At 47.6% G+C, this 21,626-nt stretch overlaps 1 protein-coding gene across 1 annotated transcript in view; it reads left to right on the plus strand.

Moving 5' to 3' along the window:
- GRIPAP1 (GRIP1 associated protein 1) overlaps nucleotides 1-21,626 on the plus strand; it is a 61,380-nt gene that overhangs the window by 15,302 nt on the left and 24,452 nt on the right. Inside the window, exons 13-21 of the mRNA XM_033172912.1 lie at nucleotides 4,261-4,353; nucleotides 5,651-5,785; nucleotides 6,670-6,765; nucleotides 8,167-8,379; nucleotides 9,249-9,362; nucleotides 9,513-9,590; nucleotides 11,241-11,336; nucleotides 12,585-12,641; nucleotides 13,835-13,934. Coding sequence (XP_033028803.1) covers nucleotides 4,261-4,353; nucleotides 5,651-5,785; nucleotides 6,670-6,765; nucleotides 8,167-8,379; nucleotides 9,249-9,362; nucleotides 9,513-9,590; nucleotides 11,241-11,336; nucleotides 12,585-12,641; nucleotides 13,835-13,934 — 982 coding nt within the window. The remainder of the gene's footprint in view (nucleotides 1-4,260; nucleotides 4,354-5,650; nucleotides 5,786-6,669; nucleotides 6,766-8,166; nucleotides 8,380-9,248; nucleotides 9,363-9,512; nucleotides 9,591-11,240; nucleotides 11,337-12,584; nucleotides 12,642-13,834; nucleotides 13,935-21,626) is intronic.

Genomic DNA, 21,626 nt, shown 5'->3' on the forward strand with positions numbered 1-21,626 from the left:
ACCGGAAAAATAAGAAATCAAGATAACAAACTTTTTACGAAAGAATGGAAATGGCTTATTGAATATTTACGAATAAATGGTAAACAGATAAGAACATTGGTAGGATTATTGTAATAACCTGCAGTTTTATAAGAGTATATATTTAAAGTAGACGAATAAATGAGTAAATTAAGTTAATTTGGATATGCAGAAAATATAAAAGATAAATTTAAGGAGCCGCAGAAAGTGGGGGAAGGAAGTCAAGTTTTGAAATGTTAAAATGATGATAAAATTATTGAAATGTAAAAAAGAAAGAAAGACAGTCTCTGGCAGATAGTGGTTCCAATGGTCGCGAAGGCAGTTTCTGCAGATGCTATAGAGGGAAGTGATGGGCTTCTTCAACCTGAGAATAAAGCCCGTGTAGGAGAAGGAAAACTCTGATCCTAAACCTCCGCTACCATGTGGGATATCTTTGAGAGGCAACCTGCTATTTGGGCCAACTGACTGGTTGTGAATTGTGTTGGGGAGAGGATTCCCCCTCTAAAGGATTGTGGTTTTAGTTTACTTTTAGTTACTGTTTTCTGAACTGTAATGCCCACAGGGGATTTCTTGTGCTAAATGTTGAATTTCACTTCCTCCCTCCTCCATCTTGAGCGCCTTCAAAGGATGTTTTACATCTATCTTAAAAATCCCATTGCTTGTTCATTTCCATGGTGCATTCTACATTTCTCATGTTCTAAAATCGGAGCAGGAAACGTGTAAAAGCTACAGAGCAGGGCAGGTTCTGGAGCAAAGAACCATGTTAAGAGTTTATAACATTGAGAATATATGAAATCTAGTGCCCCCATGGTTCCTTCCCTGCCAAAAAATGTTGAAGTGTGAACATTACAAATTGTGTGCTAGAAAGGTACAACTCAGATTCTGTACCAGGAAAACTGGATTTTGTAGCTTGCATAGAGTGTGCCAATTTGTATAGTGGCCCCACCTCAAATCAGGGGTTAGGGTTTGGTTGCAGTCAATGATGGGGACACTTTCCTGGTGTGTGGACTCAGTGTATGTCCCACCATGCAAGTTGCTTGCACTGGGCTTATCATACACTAACCGCTGGAAATCCATCTACTCCAGCTTTTGAGATTTCACCAGTCATTGCCCATATACTTTTTCGCCAAGTTTTACAGTCTAAAGACCCAGGTTTTTATTTTTAAGGAAAGCTGTGATTCTCAGGATCCTGAATTCTATTACCAGTTTCAAAGTCTGTGTGGCACGAACACAGGATTGTGGAGCTTTGGATGTGGCCTGAAAAACTCCTGGGGCTTAGTTTGATCTGCCCGTAGGCTTCCAGACTTGAATTGGGGGCTCATATGAGAGAGAGAGAGAGCAAAGAGAAGCTTTGCTTTGGGTAGGCTTTTCTTCTTCATAAGTGAGTTTAAATTGATTGTTGTGTTAGAGAGGAGAAGGACCTGAAGGATTTCCGCTACTGGTTAGAGTGGCATAGTTTCTCCCTTCTCTATCAGAGTAGATAGGTAAAGGTAAAGGTACCCCTGACCATCAGGTCCAGTCGTGTCCGACTCAGGGGTTGCGGTGCTCATCTCACTCTATAGGCCGAAGGAGCTGGTGTTTGTCCACAGACAGCTTCCAGGTCATGTGGCCAGAATGACTAAGCCACTTCTGGCGAACCAGAGCAACGCATGGAAACGCCGTTTACCTTCCCGCCCGAGTGGTACCTATTTATCTACTTGTACTTTGACATGCTTTTGAACTGCTAGGTGGGCAGGAGCTGGGACCGAACAACGGGAGCTCACCCCGTGGCAGGGATTCGGACTGCCGACCTTCTGATCAGCAAGCCCTAGACTCTGTGGTTTAACCCACAGCGCCACCTGGGTCCCTTAACAGAGTAGATACTAGCTCACTAATCTTGAGCCATCTGGATTGTTTTATGCATTCCATCTGGATCATCTTAGAAGATGACTTGCCTATTAAAAGTGGACAGGGTGCCTCTTCTACTGAGCGGTATTGGCAGGGGATCCAGGCCAGGGGGTGGTTTTGTCAGGAATCAAATGGAGGGTTTGTTTTCTAACCCAAGGTTACCGGGAGGTGTGGGGTTGGGGGTTGAGTCAGGATGTGAAACAGAGCAGGCGGAGGCTCAGCCTTATTTATCAGGGAAAGGTAACTTGCCCGGCTCCTAGCCATGGCCTATTCAGGCCAATGCAGAAGCCAGCCTGCCTGGCAGTGACCGTAGCTATTCCTATTGTCCTGAAGAGGACTCTGGGGTGTGGGCTTCACAATGTCCTGGGGACCTCTGTAGGAAGGATGAGGGACCCGTGCCCCTCTACTGATTGCTCTAGAATCATAGAATCATAGAGTTGGAAGAGACCCCAAGGGCCATCCAGTCCAACCCCCTGCCAAGCAGGAAACACCATCAAAGCATTCCTGACAGATGGCTGTCAAGCCTCTGCTTAAAGACCTCCAAAGAAGGGGACTCCACCACACTCCTTGGCAGCAAATTCCACTGTCGAACAGCTCTTACTGTCAGGAAGTTCTTCCTAATGTTTAGGTGGAATCTTCTTTCTTGTAGTTTGAATCCATTGCCCCGTGTCTGCTTCTCTGGAGCAGCAGAAAACAATCTTTCTCCCTCCTCTATATGACATCCTTTTATATATATTAACATGGCTATCATATCACCCCTTAACCTTCTCTCTAGACTCCTATTATCCTGTATCATTGGCCATGCTGCCTGGGGACTGCAGATTCCTTATCCCTGTTGCATAGTTTAGCCTTTGGGTTCGGTTGGAGCACAGAGTTCATGGTCAGGGTGGATTTGATTTAAATCAAATCGATTTCAATCACAATTTCAGTCACTAGTCAGTAAGACTTGATTTAAATCACTAGTAATTAAGACTTGATTTAAATCATTCTTTTACAGAAAGCCTCATTCTTGCTGGTTTAATCTTAATATTTACAACCAGATGAAGGTTTCATTTTTGGAATAATAAATTTTCAGAGTAGTTTTTACAGTTATATCAAAATTACTGATTTGGTTATACTATTAGAAATACATAGAGAGATAATTATGAAATTATTGTGAGGTTTAATAAGTTAACTGTTTATATTTGGACAACTTTTCTGCGGTACTTTATCGGAAGGAGAAAAATAATCATTTCCGTAATAACAATTTATTTAACTAAAACAATAACATTGTAGCATATGTATCCATGTTTGTTAACTGATGTGGTTAAATTATTTAAAAAAAAAACAACCCCAAAAAAACTTAGACTGAGTTTTAGCACACGTAAAAAACTTAAAACAAATCCTTATTTCCTGATGAATAGCCTTTGGACTATAATGTAACTTAAATAGAAAACTTTCTTTAGAAAGATTTTTCCTCCAAAAGCATTTTATTTTAAAAATCCAATTTTAAAAAATCTGATTTAAATCACAACAATCCAATTTAAATAAAATAATAATAATTGATTTTTATCCACCCTGTTCATAGTTCAGTGTCCAGGCCCTCCCTCTGCCTTCTAACTCCACCTGAGTTTAAGAGTTCTCGAGGCACTGTGGGTGAACATAGGAAGGTCACCCCTTTGGTCCACCTCACTCAGTCTTGTCTGCAGTGATTGGCGGTGGCTCTCCAGGGTTTCAGACAGGGGATTTTCCAGCCCTAACTCAAGAGGTCAGGGATTGAAGGTGGAACCTTTGCAGGCAAAGCAGATGCCCTGGCCCTGAGCCATAATGTAGAGGGCCTGCCTCGCGCTTGCCAGCTCCCCTACATAACCTCCTTCTCGACCCCTCCCACCTTACCATTCAGTGATATTTTCCCCTTCGTGTTTCGCTTTCACGTTCCTTTTCTTAGGCCTCTTCTCTCCCTAAGAGGTTTCCCCTCCCCTTCTTCATTTGCATTTATCAACACTCCTCCTTTTTTTTCCTAAATATGTCTTGCGCTTATTTTGAGTCTTTAATAATAGTGCCTTGTCTCAATAACTATGTGTGCGAAACATGTTTTGTTCTGTTGGTCTCTTTGAAATTTGCAGTTCATGTTGATTTCCCCTCCTCATTTGGTTTTAAAGCAAAGGAAGCCTGCTTTTTCTATTAAAAGCAACAACAACCCCCTATTGCAATACTGCCACCTCCTTGTTCTGCTTTGTATTTTTAATCCCTTCTCTCCTTTTTCTCCTGCTTTGGTCTTTCTTTCTTTCTTTCTTTCTTTCTTTCTTTCTTTCTCGCTCCCTGTCTCCCCCTGGTCCCTATCCTTTGCCCATCCTGTACTTCGTTGGGCGTCAGGTTGCTTGCCAAAGTGCGGAGAGCCAGGAACAGGTTGAGACCATTCTGTCTGAGAACGATGCTCTGAGAACCAATCTGGCAGCGTTAGAACAGGTACCAGGCCCTCTCTGGATGAAAGCGCTCAAGAGGGTGGTATAGGGTGGCAGCAGAAGCCGGGGTGGGAAGGGCTAAGGCTGTATCTACTGGGAATTTTTAACAGGTGTGTGTGTGTGTGTGTGTGTGTGTGTGTGCGTGCGTGTGCATGCGCGCAAACACACCATATTTTCAACTCAAGCTCTGAGGCCCCATCTGTACTATATAGTTGTACCTTGGGTTACATACTTAATTCATTCTGGGTTGCTGTATGTACTGTATTTTTCACTCCATAAGACGCACTTTTTTCCTCCTAAAAAGTAAGGGGAAATACCTGTGCGTCTTATGGAGCGAATGGTGGTCCCTGGAGCTAAATTTCCCAGGGGCCAAAAGCAGATTGTGCTTTTTATTTTACAAAGAGAAAAGGGGGTGTTGAAAGGACCCCACTCAGCAGCTGATCAGCAAGAGATCGGGAGAGATAAGAGTCCCGGCTCCCTTTCAGCCCCGCCCTCCTTTGTTGAATGTGCTGCAGAGAGAGGTTGTTTGTTTCCCCAGGACATGTGACTGGCTGATTAGATTATCTGTCTGCAAACAGTAGAAACTGCTCCCTTTCCTTAAGATTTTTCAGAAATGTGAGTTGAACCCCATAAAAATGGGGCTTTTCCTCTTTGCTTTTCCCCCTTTGCAAAAAAAGCTGCAAAACATTTAGTTGATCCTCAAAAAAACAGGGCTTTTCCCTTTGCAAAAAAGCTGCAAAACTTTTAGCCGATCCTCAAAAAATCAGGGCTTTTAGAGGAGGAAAACCAGAAAAAAAAATTCCCTTGTTTCCTCCTCTAAAAATGAGATGCGTCCTATGGAGCGAAAAATATGGTAACCCAAAAAGGACATAACCTGAGAAACGCGCTTTGCTCATGCGCAATGCGCGCAGACCACTTCTGCACGTGCTTGGATTGCGCGCGTGGTGGGTTACACTTCCGGGTTACGGGAGCTCATAACCCGAAAAGTACGCAACCCAAGGTACGACTGTACAGTTGAAGCAGCGTCATGCTTCTTTAAACAGTCACCGCTTCCCAAAGAATCCTGGGAATTGTAGTTTTGTTAAGGGTGCTGAATCTTGTTAGGAGACCCCTGTTCCCCTCACAGAGCTACAATTCCCAGATTGGATTAGCAGCCAGTCCCTCTTGGCAAGGAACTCTGGGGAACCTGTGGCCCTCCGGATCCCAGAAGGCCAAGTGTGGCTTGGGTTGGGTGTACAGTCTACAAGGCATCCTGTGGTTTCCTCAAAATGACCCGAGCCTCCCCCCCCCTCACCATGTAGATACAGACCTCCAAGACCCAAGAGATGAATCAGATGCGAGATCAGGTGGCGGCACTGGGGGCTGAGCTGCAGCAGCGGCAGAGCGAGAAGGAGGTGCTGGCGGCCCAGCGGGAGGACCTCAACACTCAGCTGCAGGTAGGCCCAAGGTGCTGTTGATCCTCACAGGCCTTTCCAGAGGCCCCCAGGGGAGTCTGCTGCATCATACGGGGGGGGGGGGGGTCAGATGGCCCGCTTTGCATATTCAGGAGGCAAGGGAGAAAGCACTTCTCAGCACACTGCGTTTCCTTCCTCCCATCCCCCTTGGGGCACAGCGTGCTAAAATGGCCAGTTTCAGAACATTTGCCCTTCAGATTGCAACGACAGCAAGAAGGTAAAAAGAAGGCTTGGGTCCTGCTTCACCGTCCAAAAGTTTGTTTCCATGACTTATTAATTTTCTCTCTTTAGAGTACCCCTTCTTGTTTCCAGCCCCCCCGTCTTTTCCTTCCTTTCAACTATTCCTTTGGGTGCTTAGTCAATTTTTTCTCTCCCCCCCCCCCTTCATCACCCTTCCTTCTGTTCCAGATGAAACATTTCACCGACGTTTCAGTGCTGGACTTTGTCCCTAACTTGTTTTTAAGTGGTGGGTGCAAAACAGTGGTTCGTGCATATTGAGGAATCACTTAACCAAAATTACTTGGTTAAGTTGCATTTGTCCATGTTGGGAAAAGTTCCACCCTTCTTTCACTTTTAACTTGGGTGGTGAGCACAAAAGGGTATTTAAAGTTCTTACCAGGTACACGAAGTGCTTGTGGCAGCGGGGGGAGGGGGCAGATGAGTGTTCAGAGTGCATCATGTAGCTAACAGCCCTGTAAGGTGGGCCAAAATGTGTTATGGGAAATCTATTCTCAGTGATGTGCTCTTGGATGTTTGTAGTCTGTCAGAGGCCTAAGAGGGTCTGTGACAGAATTGGGCTGCTGAGCAAAGAACTTGGGTGATGAGGAAAGGCCTTGTTTTACAGCCATCTTAATTTTCTCCCTTAGGAGTCTCTCCGGGCCAACACTCGTCTCCTGGAGCAGCTACAAGAAATAGGACAGGAGAAGGAGAGATTGTTACAAGACCTTGATGAAACCAGGAAGGTGAGTAGTTTGGGGGCAGGAAGGAGGGAGGGGCAGGCAGTGGATTTAATCCTGTTTGGCACCCGGTTTACCTGAAGAAACTCACCACTTCATTTTGGACTATGGCCACATTCAGATGTAGCTTCAAACCATGGTGTACAACACAGAGCCTGAGGCCCGTGTGTGACTTCTTCCTCCCCCCTTTGCACCAGGGTTTCTGAACTGACACCCACCCCATTCATCAGCAAAACGTGGCTTGTTGTTGTGTCTGAATATGGCATGCCATGGCTTCCTCAGACCATATTTTGCCCTGAATTCTGGTTTTCAGAAGGCAAGTAACAGATCAATTCCAGAAATCCCCGGGTGTGTGATGGGAGGAGTGAGTCTGTGGGTCTGAGGCTCAGCTCTGCTCATGCATGGAACACCAAACAATAGTTTGGCTCTGTCTCTTGATATGGCCAGCCTATTACCATATGCGCTCTACGTGGGGCTACCTTTGAAGGTGACCCGGAAACTGCAATTAATCCAGAACGTGGCAGCTAGACTGGTGACTGGGAGTGGCCGCCGGGACCACATAACACCGGTCCTGAGAGATCTACATTGGCTCCCAGTACGTTTCCGAGCACAATTCAAAGTGTTGGTGCTGACCTTTAAAGCCCTAAACGGCCTTGGTCCTGTATACCTGAAGGAGCGTCTCCACCCCCATCATTCAGCCCGGGCACTGAGATCCAGCGCCGAGGGCCTTCTGTTGGTTCCCTCATTGCGAGAAGCAAAACTACAGGGAACCAGGCAGAGGGCCTTCTTGGTAGTGGCGCCCGCCCTGTGGAACGCCCTCCCATCAGAGGTCAAGGGAATAAACAACTACCTGACATTCAGAAAATACCTGAAGGCAGCCCTGTTTAGGGAAGTTTTTAAACGGTGATATTTTAAATGTTTTTTTATATTTGATGGAAGCCGCCCAGAGTGGCTGGGGAGACCCGGCCAGATGGGCGGGGTACAAATAATAAATTATTATTATTATTATTAATACAGAAACAGATTGGATTCCATCCGATCCCAAGCATTTTGGAAACCCACAGCTAATGGGACTAGAGGAAAGTGAAAGACGACGGAGAAGGGGAATTAGGACAAGGAATGGTAGCTTTGAGAACTTGCGGTGAACTGAAGTGTTTCCTGCTGACTCATGGCAGCCTACTGAGTTCTGCCTGGTTTCCAGGCTTTCTTGAAAAACTGCCACACTTACTTACAAACTTCTCTCTGTGATCGTGAGAGCCAGAAACTCTCATGTTTTGTGTTGTTGTTTTTAAAAAGATGAGTCTTTGAGGGGGACAGGGGGATTTTGTGCTGGGTTCCCCGGTGTCAGGATTGCTCCATTCCTGCTTGAGGAGGGGTTAACTGCTCTGCCTTGTGCCTGCTTTCTAGACGGCAGAGAAGCGCAAGGCCATGCTAGACGAGATGGCCATTGAGACCCTGCAGGAGAAGGGGCGCCACAAGGAAGAGCTTGGCAATCTCCGTCTGCAGCACGAGAAAGAGGTGCTCGCTGTGCGGGCGCTCTATGAGCGGGAGCTGCGGGAGCTGCATGAGCACAAGAAACGGCAGGAGGATGAGCTGCGCGGCCAGCTGAAGGAGGAGAAGGTACTGGTCAAGGAGCATGGGTGCCTGGGTCTGGTCAAGATGTGCATGTTCAGGTCTTAAGGACTAGAACCTTAGTATATGTCCTTTCAGTGAGAGCTGAGGTTTTCAGGAGGCTGAATTTCTGAATTTCTTCCATCTGTTAAATTTGAAAAGCATTGCCTCGCCTCATAATGCCGTTGCAGTGAGAGAATACCCACGGCAAAGGCCCCACAGTCCTTTGCAATGCTGTAAGTTCTTGTTCTCAAAAGCCACCTCCTAGGTTCTACTTCATGCCAGCATCAGTTTCTACAATGACCAGGAAATGGAACTTGGGGGCAGACCTTGGTGGGGGGGGGAGTAGGGGGGATAGATTTAGCTCCTGCCTCATCAGTGTCCCTTGATACAACCTTTGCTTACCCCCTCAGTGCAAGTGAATGACTGCCATTTTGCCCCAAAGTTCAAAGTAAAGTTTCTTACTGTTGCAACAGGAGCAAAACTTGCCACCTGCTCACCACAGGAGGCATAATCTTGTACATAAAATGTTCCTGCAATATACACCCTTTCTTTCGCCCCTTCCCTTGCTCACCTGTGATAGAGATGGCCATTTTGTTAGCCGATGGTAGTGTGTTCACCTCCTCTACACTGCCCTTAAAGTCCCAGTGCCTGTTTTCTGTGCTGATCTTTAGTTTGTGCTAATTCCCCTGGGCCTACTGCCTGCATCTGGGATGGCTCAGTTAGTAGAGCATGAGACTCTTAATCTCTGGGTCATGGGTTCGAGTCCCACGCTGGGCAAAAGATTCCTGCATTGCACAGTTGATAACTCTCGGGGTCCCTTCCAAGTCTCCAGTTCTATGATTGTATGATGGCTTCCCTTTCTCTTTGCCCTTCAGGCGCGCAGCCAGGAACTGGAGTCCATGCAGCAAACCGTGGAAGAGCTGCGCCTCCAAATACAATCCATGGATGGCACAAAGGGCTGGTTTGAACGGCGGCTGAAAGAGGCGGAGGTGACTGGACCCCCTTTTCCCCTTAGTGACATGTCACAGGGCAGAACTGGCATACCCTACTAGAGGGACAGTAGGGCCCATAGGCTTCGTCCCTCCGCAAGCCTTCCTCTCCTGCTCCAGGGATCTGATTGTTCCCATCCTCTTTCCCAGGAGCTGATAGAAAAGCATCAGCAAGAGCACGCGGAGGCCATGCGAGTCTGTAAGGAGCAGCATGTGGCTGACTTGCAGGTACAGGAAATACTGGGAGAAATGGCAGTGATCCACTCCGGCCAGTGGTGTAGCAAGGGAGGGGCGATGGGGGCGGGGCGCCCCGGGTTCCAGGGGAGGGGGGTGACACTCAGGGGCCCCTCCCGCCACTCCCCAAGCCGAGCCCCGCCACCTGGCACCCCGTCCGTTCTGCTTTACGGACGGCCGGGGCAGCCCCATAACCCGCCAGTCACTCGGTGGCTCTCTTGGTCACCGTGGGAGCAGCAGAGCTGGCCCAGATGGACTGCTCATGCGTGGCATTTCCGCACATGCACAGTCCGTCCGACGTGCGTTGTGATGTCACGACACATGCATCAGGAAGCCCCGCCCCCAGGGGGGTTCCTCCACGCAGCGTTTGCCACCCAGGGCGGCCAAGAGGCTTCCTCCGCCCCTGACACTGGCCATTGAGCTGCTTCCACAGTCTTGTGGGAGGCTAGTGAACCCAGATGACGCCATTGGTGGATGCTCCTCTTTGACTTCTTACTCTCCAGCAGCTGCCTTGATGCAGACAGTGAGGGTTACCTGTGGCAGGAGGTTGATGGGTGGAGTGTCCCTGGTGTGGACCAGCCGTTCGATGCAATGGATTTCTCACCAATTAGCAAACTTTTTCAGCAGGGGGCCGCTCCACTGTCCCTCAGACTTTGTGGGGGGCCGGGCTATATTTTGGAGGGGGGGGGAGAACGAATTCCTATGCCCCACAAATAACCCAGAGATGCATTTTAAATAAAAGCACACATTCTACTCATGTAAAAACACACTGATTCCCGGACTGTCCGCAGGCCGGATTTAGAAGGCGATTGGGCCAGATCTGGCCCCCGGGCCTTAGTTTGCCTACCCATGAATTACAGCAGCTGGACGGTGAAGCTCAGTTATTCAGATGACCAGCAGCATGCCTCTTTCACCCTCTTATTTATTTAGCTATTGCTGCAGTCATTCAAAAATGGTTTTTATACTGCCCTTCATCAAAATGGATCTCGGGATAATTTACAATAATAGAAGCAGGGTGGTAATTTAAAATGCACCCACCTGAAACAGAACAGCACATAAAAAATCAGAAAACATACTTTAAAACACATGGATGAATCCCTACCCCCGAAGTTAAAAGATTGTCATTCGGCCGAGGGGAGGAACGTGGTGGTGGGTGGGTTCTCTTTAGATATCTTTTGGCTGCTTCTCTTCGATTTGTGGAGTTTTTGATGATTTTGAGATGTTTGCTGGTCAGATGGGCAGGGGGAAATGACTGGGGGTGCAGGGGGTAGGTTTAAGCGTGGTCCTGTTTTCTTCTCCCCTGCAAGTGCCTCCTTATCAGCCACTGGCATTTACTGTAAAAGGTAAAGGGACCCCTGACCATTAGGTCCAGTCATGTCCAACTCTGGGGTTGCGGCGCTCATCTCGCTTTACTGGCCGAGGGAGCCGGCGTACAGCTTCCGGGTCACGTGGCCAGCATGACTAAGCCGCTTCTGGTGAACCAGAGCAGCGCACGGAAACGCCGTTTACTTTCCCGCTGGAGCAGTACCTATTTATCTGCTTGCACTTTTGACGTGCTTTCAAACTGAGCCAGCAACAATTGCAGGGTTGGGGAAATCCCATATCTGTTCCCAAATGCCTGCTCTTGGGTTTTCTCCTCTGCAGCTAAAGGACCGTGAGGTGGAAGCAACCAAGGAGAAGCTGCGAGAGATTGAAAGAGCGAAGGATGAACACTTGGACACAATCAGCCGGCTGAAACAGGTGTGCATTGTGCTGCTGCCTGCCAGCTTCCCCCAGGAGCTGGTGCTTGGCAGAATATGAGCTTCCTGGGCCCACCTGTTCCCTTCCCTCCTGGTGGGTTTGCCCATCTGCTGGATTGTGCCTCTTTTCTTTCCAGCATGCTTGCAGTGCCTGGCACAGATAGGCAGGTGGTGCTGTCCCACTCCAAGTCACATATCCAGACTGGACTTCTGAAGATCCTTCTCTATGAGTCTCGGTTCCCTGTTTGGTGCACTAGGTGGAAAGTGCCCCGTGCTATGTTCGAGTGTAGCAGAGTTCCTTGGGTCTGGGTCCCTTGGATCTCTCTTCAGATGCCTCCCCAGTCTTTTTATCCCATTTATCCTAGTTTAGACCCAAGGTTGGGAGGTAAAAATGAAAAATGGCAGAGTGACAGGAGGAATGTGCCCCTGGTGGTGGGCTGAAGGGGGCCAGAGGATCCGCTAGGAGGGACAGCAAAGTGTGAAGATTCTCAGTGTGAATAGTGCTCACTAATGCAGTGTTTTTCAACCTTTTTTGGGCAAAGGCACACTTGTTTCATGAAAAAAATCATGAGGCACACCACCATTAGAAAATGTTAAAAAAAATTAACTCTGTGCCTATATTGACTATATATAAAGTAATTTTTCCATTTTTCCCACGGCACACCAGGCAACATCTCGCGGCACACTAGTGTGCCACGGAACAGTGGTTGAAAAACACTGCACTAATGGTTCCTCGTCATCCTGCAAGAAAGTGACAAGTGGGGTGACACAGGGCTCTGTCCTGGGCCTGTTGTTGTTCAGTGTCTTTATAAACGACTTGGACAAAGGAATCGAGGGGATCCTCGTCAAATCTGTAGATGACACCAAACTAGGAGAAGGTAGCCAGTGCCACTGAAGACAGAATCAGAATTCAAAATGACCTTAACAGATTAGAGAAGTGGGCCAGAACTGAATGTCCAGTCCACCATGAGGACTAGAAATATCTCATTTTTTTTTTTTAAAGAGGTATTTGTATTTTTCGGGAAACGGAAGGTGGGACCCAGATTCCACAGCTTCCAGCACAGCTGTGATCCACACAACCATTGTCCCCTGCATGATTGCCGTTCTGCCTCTCAGAGGGTGGTGGTTCTGAGACGGAGCAGAGCGGAGAATTGCCAAGCATTTTCACCCCCCCCCCCGAAAGTGTGATAGAAACGTAATTTGGCTCTTCTGGTCCCAGTGGTTTGTGATGGCCTTGTCTCCCTGGCAGGAAGTGAAGGACACGGTTGACGGGCAGCGGATCCTGGAGAAGAAAGGCAGCGCAGCGGTGAGATGGGGCTTTCCCCAAGGGAAGTGGGTTGGGGGGGCAACAGACCCTGCTGATCTTTCTCTTTGAACTCAGGTTGCCATTCCTCGCTGACTCAGGCCATTAACTGCCCTTCTCCCTCTGGGCTCATTTCATCTCGAGAGGCATGGCATTCTCTCTCCAAGAAAGCATGTAGCTGGAGGCTGCTGGAGGTCTTGAAGACCCCCTCTCTGAGCTACATCCCCCACGTCTGCTAAAGAGAGAACACCAGGAGCAGCAGGCCGACAGTTGTCCGCTGCAATGCATCACTTGCAGTGGGGTGGCATACTATGGTTGAGGTCCCAGAAAGAAGGAGCTGCTGTGAATTGTGAAGGCACAGCCACTGTGCTCCCCTGGTTGCCCCCCTGCCTGGGTCTTGAAGTGCATCAAACTCTGAGCTGCTGCTCCTGCTGCTTTGGGCCTCCTTGCTCTGTGCTGAGCTGCATCTCACACACACCCTCTTGCTTGTCTGCCTCTCTCCCAGCTGGTTATCTGAGCAACCAGATGCAAAGAGGCTGGGATGCAGAGGTCAGAATTGCACTCTTCTTTTTATAAACAGCATCCCTATGCTGTGATGCCTCTTCCCCTCCCACCCTGCACCACACTAAGAAATTGCCCCCTTCCCCTGCTTAGATGCTGAGCTCTCCCAAGGCTCCACCCATCCCCTGATGAGAAGGTCACTGTGGCCTCCAACTGATGCCCAGTTTTGAAGGGTTCCAAGATCCCTGGAAGTGTGTGACTTCTGACCTTTAACTGCAGAAGAGCATTAGGGTTAGGGGTCTCCATGGAGTTAGACTGGTGTTTCCTGTTTCCACTGGATAGCAGCTATTTGGGTGGCAGCCTTAGAAGCTGGATGGGGAGAGAACCTCGTTCTTCCCACGTCGTGGTCCTGGCACTCAGAGCAGCAGTTTTCGAACTGGAGCTTAGAAATTGTGATCTGTATGCAACTCTGATCTTTCCTTCTCGGTTGGGTGGTTGTGGGCTCTCACTGGTGAGAGAGAGAGGGGGAGGGAGTATTAATTCTGCCCATGCTCAGTGGCACCCTTTTTTATGCTGTTGCATTGGCCTGTTCAGGGCTGGGTTCTGGCACGAAAAATGGGTTGTGGGGCTAAGCCTTTCTGAAGCCTGCCACCAGCCCTGATTTCCCTTGCACCTCCATCCCTCTCCCCCAACAGCTGAAAGACCTCAAGAGGCAGCTCCACCTGGAACGGAAGCGAGCGGACAAACTCCAGGAGCGGCTCCAGGAGATCTTGACCAATAGCAAGAGCCGGACAGGTGAGAGGGGGCTGCTAGGAAGAGGAAGGACCTTCCCCTCCTCCTCTCTAGAGGATGTTGTGCTCAGAAATGGGAGGATTGTCCTGTGTTTCCGTACCTGGTGGATCAGCTGTGAAGGGTACAGGTGTTTTCAAAATAGCTACCGTATTTTTCGCTCCATAAGACACAATTTTTTCCTCCTAAAAAGTAAGGGGAAATGTCTGTGTGTCTTATGGAGCGAATGCATGGTCCCTGGAGCCGAATTGCCTAGGGGCCAAAAGCAGATTGTGCTCTTTTTTTTTACAAATAGAGAAGGGGGTATTGAAAGGACCCCGCTCAGCAGCTGATCAGCAAGAGATCGGGAGAGATATGAGAGTCCCAGCTCCCTTTCCAGCCCCGCCCCCTTGCCCAGGTCTCCATTGTTGAATGCAGAGGGAGGCTGTTTGTTTCCCCAGCGACATGTGACGGGCTGATTAGATTATCAGTCTGGAAACTGTAGAAATGGCTGTAGGACTAGAAGCTGCAGAACTGTGAGTTGAACCCCATAAAAACGGGGATTTTCCTCTTTGGAAAAGAAGCTGCACCACTTTCAGCTGCTCCTCAAAAAAGCAGGGCTTTTCCCTTTGCAAAAAAAGCTGCACCACTTTCAGCTGATCCTCAAAAAAACAGGGCTTTTCCCTTTGCAAAAAAAGCTGCACCACTTTGAGCTGATCCTCAAAAAAACAGGTCTTTCCCCCTTTCCTCCTCTAAAAACTAGGTGCGTCTTATGGAGCGAAAAATATGGTATATTTTCCTTGTGAGGTGCTGGGTAGGAAAGGAGTCAACCAACTGCTGCACCACCACTACCTGTGTCTATCTACAAGAAGGGTGGAGGTACCCATGGCAGCCTGAGGGCCGCCTTCCCCGCTGAGGGCCACATGTTGGTGGCAGGTGGTGCCAGAGGCAAAATGTGGGAGGGGCACCAAATGGAAAGGTTGCCTGCTTTCTGCATGCACTTAACACCCCCCCTCCTTCCTCTGGCAAGCAAAAGGCATTATCAGCATTCAAGGACACATTCTTTCTGGGGGGGGAAACAGGATACAAAGCTAGGGGGCAGTGAGGGGTGTGGCTTGGGGAGACTGCCAAGGGCCAGATAGCAAAGTCTGGAGGGCCACATTCGAGCCTCAGACTTCCTACCCTGATTTACGAGCATGCGTTCTTTTCAATCGGCAGACTGCAAACTGTTCTAAACAGTTTTTAAATGCTGTATTTTGTACTGCTGTAACCTGCTGTGGGACTTTCTGGTAAAATAAGAATATGTAGTGATTGGTGGCTTGTATCCAAGTAGAAAACAGCTGTGGGCGAGCTGATAGGGATCTGGGAAGGAGTGGGCTTTTCCTATTCAACTGTCTTTCTCTAGGGGCCCCTTCACACAAAAAAAACTCTTCTAACAGGCCCATATTTCATACCCACTTAGATGATATGTGGGGCTGGGTGCACATTGCCTTAAAAAGATTAATGAGAATCTTGCTCCAATGAAACCTAACTTGGTCTCTTAAGAGAAAGCTGTTTTTTTCAGGCCATATAAATCATGCACTTTAAGTTGCTCTGCACAATTGATTTCCCAGTGTTTGCTATTTTGCATAATTCTGGTTTCATTACATGTAGAGTGGAGCAGAGAGCTGTGCGTAGGGCCACTCAGGGTTGCCTGCTGACCACTAGAAATGTTATTATTCTGCCACCCCTCTCTGGCTTTTCAGCTTGACCAGCTGTTGCTCACACTTTCTTTGAGTCTGCATATCATAGAATCATAGAATCCTAGAGTTGGAAGAGACCCCAAGGGCCATCCAGTCCAACCCCCTGCCAAGCAGGAAACACCATCAAAGCATTCCTGACAGATGGCTGTCAAGCCTCTGCTTAAAGACCTCCAAAGAAGGAGACTCTACCACACTCCTTGGTAGCAAATTCCACTGCCGAACAGCTCTCACTGTCAGGAAGTTCTTCCTAATGTTTAGGTGGAATCTTCTTTCTTGTAGTTTGAATCCATTGCCCCATGTCCGCTTCTCTGGAGCAGCAGAAAACAACCTTTCTCCCTCCTCTATATGACATCCTTTTATATATTTGAACATGGCTGTCATATCACCCCCTTAACCTTCTCTTCTCCAGGCTAAACATACCCAGCTCCCTAAGCCATTCCTCATAAGGCATCGTTTCCAGGCCTTTGACCATTTTGGTTGCCCTCTTCTGGACTATAAGGAACTATAAGGACTAGAAACCTGCTTTAAGGCAAAAACAAAGCAAAAACTGATATTTTCACAGACAAGCTGAATTTTGCACTTTATACTGAATAGGATCATAGCATATATATTTAGCCCCAAGTATAATGTTAGCAGCACATAACATATCTGCATCTTAAACCTCATGTTAGATGCACCCTGGGGAGGGGAGGCAGTGATGACTGATTGTTGTGAGATAATGGAAGGTTTAAAAATGGTGAATGGTAGGCATTTAAAATATTACCGTTTTTAGCAGGTAAATCCTTTGCATCTTCAACCTTTAGATATCTGGAGAACTTTCCAGACTTGACTCTTGAGACTCAACTCGAGATGTGGACGGGGGTGGCTTAGATCCACCTCTGAATGGGAGAACCATGATGGATGACTCCAGTTGGAGGCATTGCATTCTTACCAGGCCATTTGAGATGTCACCTCTCTCCCCCCCGCGCACCCCCCGGGCAGTGCTGAACAAAGTCCACTTGAATTCTGTGTTTGGAATAAATGAAGCATTCAGAGCAAATGCATTTCCAGAAAATTTATTAAGAACTTGCTCAGGCAGCAGCTTTGAAAGCTCCTGGCTCAGCATTGCTGTGAACACGGGTAGCATTCCTAATGGGGAAAACAGCCCCTTCTTCCATCCCCGGACACCGCTGCAGTAGGAAGCCAGCTGCCCAGCTTGTGCTGTGGTCAATCCTACACCTGGCTGTGTCAGCTGCGTGGCCCAGGGAGGGTAGAACGAACTATGCCAAGGTAGAGTTGACCTGCAGGTGGGTAAGCATGAAAACAGCTGATCTCTTAAATGAGCCATCTGGTTGAGGCTTGAGAGAGAGAGAGAGAGAGAGGATAATGGGGAAGAGAGAATGTGGGTGTCAAGATTTGTGTCTGGCAGCCCTGCACCACGACTGCATATGTTTGTGTGGGTAGGAGTGTTGCTGCTGGAGCAGAGCTGGGTTGTGTGAGGCCACAGGCAGAGCAAGCTGCTCTCCACGGAGGAAGCAGGTGACATCTACGAGGACTGCAAGCGAAAAGGAAAGTAACGGAGGTGGGGAGAGGAAGTCGAAAGGCTGATTCGTATCAACAGGAAACGGGAAGACATTGTCAGGACACAGTAGGAAGAAGAGAACTGTTGGATAAATGTCCCCTTTTCTATGGGAAGAACTTCCCCTTGCTGCAGATGAAATGCGTCAGAGTTTTTAATCGGTGAAGTGAAAGTACAGGGGACCTTTGGAGGAAGTGATTGTGTCCTCTTGGGTTTCATTATACGCAGGCAAGGGGAAACTGAGTGTCTTCTTCTTCTTCTTTGGCAATCATTTGTAGCACAATAAGATTGTCTTCCATGAACACGGTCTTAATGGTGTGTCCGTAAGTGACTGTGGAGGCCAATTCTGGATCCACACATCCTTCCACAGTGGGGACATAGGTTTCCGGGCAGGAGTTGGTCATGTTGAGGATCCAAATGTGCCTTTCTCTTAACACGTTTCTCCCTTTTGTCCTGAGTTTGAGAGTCTTCAAATTCCATGACACCTTTGGTAAAAACAAAATAAGAAATAAAAAAAATCCTTCCAGGAGCACCTTAGGGACCAACTAAGTTTGTTCTTGATGGCAGAAAGTGAGGCAGAAAGTGAGGAGGAATTGAAGAACCTTTTAATGAGGGTGAAAGAGGAAAGCGCAAAATATGGTCTGAAGCTCAACATCAAAAAAACTAAGGTCATGGCCACTGGTCCCATCACCTCCTGGCAAATAGAAGGGGAAGAAATGGAGGCAGTGAGAGATTTCACTTTCTTGGGTTCCATGATCACTGCAGATGGTGACAGCAGTCACGAAATTAGAAGACGCCTGCTTCTTGGGAGAAAAGCAATGACAAACCTAGACAGCATCTTAAAAAGCAAAGACATCACCTTGCCGACAAAGGTCTGTATAGTTAAAGCTATGGTTTTCCCAGTAGTAACGTACGGAAGTGAGAGCTGGACCATCAAGAAGGCTGATCGCCGAAGAATTGATGCTTTTGAATTATGGTGCTGGAGGAGACTCTTGAGAGTCCCATGGACTGCAAGAAGATCAAACCTATCCATTCTCAAGGAAATTGGCCCTGAGTGCTCACTAGAAGGACAGATCCTGAAGTTGAGGCTCCAGTACTTTGGCCACCTCATGAGAAGAGAAGACTCCCTGGAAAAGACCCTGATGTTGGGAAAGATGGAGGGCACAAGGAGAAGGGGACGACAGAGGACGAGATGGTTGGACAGTGTTCTCGAAGCGACTGGCATGAGTTTGGCCAAACTGCGGGAGGCAGTGAAGGATAGGCGTGCCTGGCGTGCTCTGGTCCATGGGGTCACGAAGAGTCGGACACGACTGAACGACTGAACAACAACAAAGTTTGTTCTTGGTATGAGCTTTTGTGTGCATGCACACTTCTTCACTGAATATATATAAGGGTCTGGTGACTTCTGTTTCAGTGTATTTGAAGAAGTGTGCATGCACACGAAAGCTCATACCAAGAACAAACTTAGTTGGTCTCTAAGGTGCTCCTGGAAGGATTTTTTTTATTTCTTATTTTGTTTTACTATGGCAGACCAACACGGCTATCTACCTGTAACTGGACCTTTGGTAAAGGTTGTCCTCCAATTGGAGTGTTCGCAGACCAGTGTTTCCCCGTTGAGACTTTCTCAGTGTCTTCTGTCTGACTGAACACTTGGTTTATGTTAAGGGCTTATTGAGAAGGCCTGTGGCTCAGTCATAGAGCATCTTCTTTGCATGCAAAAGGTCCCAGATTCAATCCCTGGCATCTCCAGGTAGGGCTGGGAGAGAACCCTGTCTGAAGACCTGGATTGCCCCTGCCTGTCAGTGTAGACCAGTGGGTCTGACCCAGTATAAAGCAGCTTCCTCAGGTTCTGTATTTCAAGGACCAGCTGAGTAGCCCAGGTTGACCCAAGCTGTTAGGGCTGCTGAATTTCTGCCATCTTCCAGTGCACAAAAGAGTTCCCTGTAGGAATTTAATCACGTGAAAGTGGCCCATGGTCTTAATTTAGAGACTAGAACTCCTAGCCTTGCCCTGCAGACGCCATCTCTCAAGCGAAGGCTGTCTGTCTCTTTCACAAGTTCAGTTGTTGCCCATCAGTACTGCAGGGGGTGATCCTGGCTTCACCTTACTAAAGGACAAAAGCACAGTAAACTTTCTTTTTTTATAAGAATTTATTAAATTTTGACAATAAAACACACACAAAATACAAGAAAACACTACAAAATACTACAAAAAATACAAAAAATACAAAAATCTTAACAAACAAACACTTATTTCACTATCCTTATCTTATTCCTAACATTGTTTTGGGACCTCCTCACATCCTCTCTTCTGCGTTCATTTCTAATCTTCCTTGGTATCTTTATAACATTATAAAATCCTCCTTCTCATCTAATCTTAATCTTTATACACAATAATCATCATTTAACTCTAATCTTAATCCTAATAAAAATAAACATAACATATTTCTAACTACTTCTTATATCCTACCTTAATCTAACTTCTGGCATTACTGTAGCCTTATATGTCCTCTGATTTTAATTTCAAATGTCTATCTTTTCACGTCGTTTCAAATAGTCTTTGAATTTCTTCCAATCCTCCTGCACCGTTTCTTCCCTCTGGTCTCGGAGTTTCGCGGTCAGTTCTGCGAGTTCCATATATTCAATCAACTTCATCTGCCAATAAAAGCACAGTAAACTTTCAACCTGCCCAGTCTCCTCCTGGGACCATCCACTAGGATCCATTCCTCTCCCAGGAGCACCACCTTGTCCCTTGATCCTGCACCGCTTTGCATTTCTTGGGCCACAGGCACAAGATTTCACCCCTGTTACCCGGTAATCATTTGCATGCACTTAGAAAATCTTTCCTCCGACCATAGGCATGCGTTCGATGGGTCGCAAGTGCAGCCCTTTCTCTGCTCCCTGGCTTTGAGGGCAGCAGAGCAGTCAAAAGGTATTTAAAGGAGCAGTTCCTCCATGTTTGAAAGTGATTTTCCTGATTGTGTCCTGCTTCTCTGCACCCAAGTATGGTTGGGAAAAGGGATTGTCAGCTGTTGCTGCTAGTGCAACCTGCAAAGAACTCTCTCTCTCTCTCTCTCTCTCTCTCTCTCTCTTCTCTTCTCTTCTCTTCTCTTTTCTCTCTCTCTCTCTCTCTCTCTCTCTCTCTCTCTCTCTCTCTCCCTCTCTCTCTCTCTCTCTTTCCCTCTCTCTCTCTCTCTTTAAAAGAGGCCTTGAAGTGAGCGCCTTTCCTTCCTTGGCCCCCAGGAGGCACTGTCATTTGGCCCCTGGCAAATTTCTTGGGAGGGATGCCTTTTATCTTCTTGCTTTGATGTAATGCACCCTGGAGTGTGAAGGGACTTTCATTGCCTTCTGAATTCCTCCGTTTTGTGTGTGTGGTGTGCGCACGCTCTCGCCTGTTTTTTTTTTCCCAGAGCAGTCTGCACAAAAGAGTCCTTCTCCCTCCACAGGGCTTTCTCCCAGCATGGAGTTCTGTTGAAAAGCCATCATCTGCTAAATCCCCCTCTTCTCTCTCCCTCTTAACAAAGAGCGAGTGACCTCCAACTCAGCTTGCTCCTTTAAAAGAAAGAAAGCTGAGCTAAAGAGGAAGAAGGGGGGGGGGATTGAAAGGCATCACCGGTTGGTCCCAGGGGAGGTTAGTGCTTGAGTTAACAGGTGGGTTGGAAAGGCTCTGGAGGGCACTTGCAGCAGGGAGTTCAGGAGGTGCCTATCAATGGCAGCTCCCAGCATTGAATGGGTCTCTTGTTTTCACCACCGGATTAAAAATTAACCAGCCGGGCTGGGCAGCTGCAGCACTTGCTTGTAGGATTTCTCACTTCCTACACACCCAGCACTCTCCCTCCGCAAAGCTCTCCGGCAGGCAGGCAGCACAAATGACTAGATACACCATTTCTGGGCTTCTGGAACAGTCTGGGAACACCAGGTGCTCGGAGTTTAGTGGAGTAAATTGGAGAAAGGACCTGATAGATAATTTGGATAGGAGTTCCTCACGAGGCCCCATGCAAGAGCAGGATATATACCTATTACAAGCTTAAGTGTGTGTGTGTTTAAAAAAATAAATAAATGCCTCTTTTTGCTCTTTCTTTGATTGAGGCATGGCAGATAAACGGTGACTGCTTGCCACGTTGCTTCCAGGTTCTGATTCTGTCCTCTATTTCCCTACTCCCTCACTTTTTATAACTAACCGCAGTTTTTGAGAATTTTTATTTAGGGAGATGTGGCACTCTAGCCCGACCCAAGAAACGGAATCCGGGCTGGAACTAGGCAGGGGTTGGGATTATGCAAATGTAAACAGTTCTTGGTTCTCAGTGGCTGGGATCAAGAAGGGGTGAGGGAGCAGGGTCCACATTTAGCCTTTGGGTGTCCTGGAATGCAATTTTTTTACTTTCGCCCATAAAAATGAACAGCGGCCATATTTGGGGAA

Source organism: Lacerta agilis, chromosome 16, assembly GCF_009819535.1.
Source record: "Lacerta agilis isolate rLacAgi1 chromosome 16, rLacAgi1.pri, whole genome shotgun sequence".
Lineage (NCBI taxonomy): Eukaryota > Metazoa > Chordata > Lepidosauria > Squamata > Lacertidae > Lacerta > Lacerta agilis.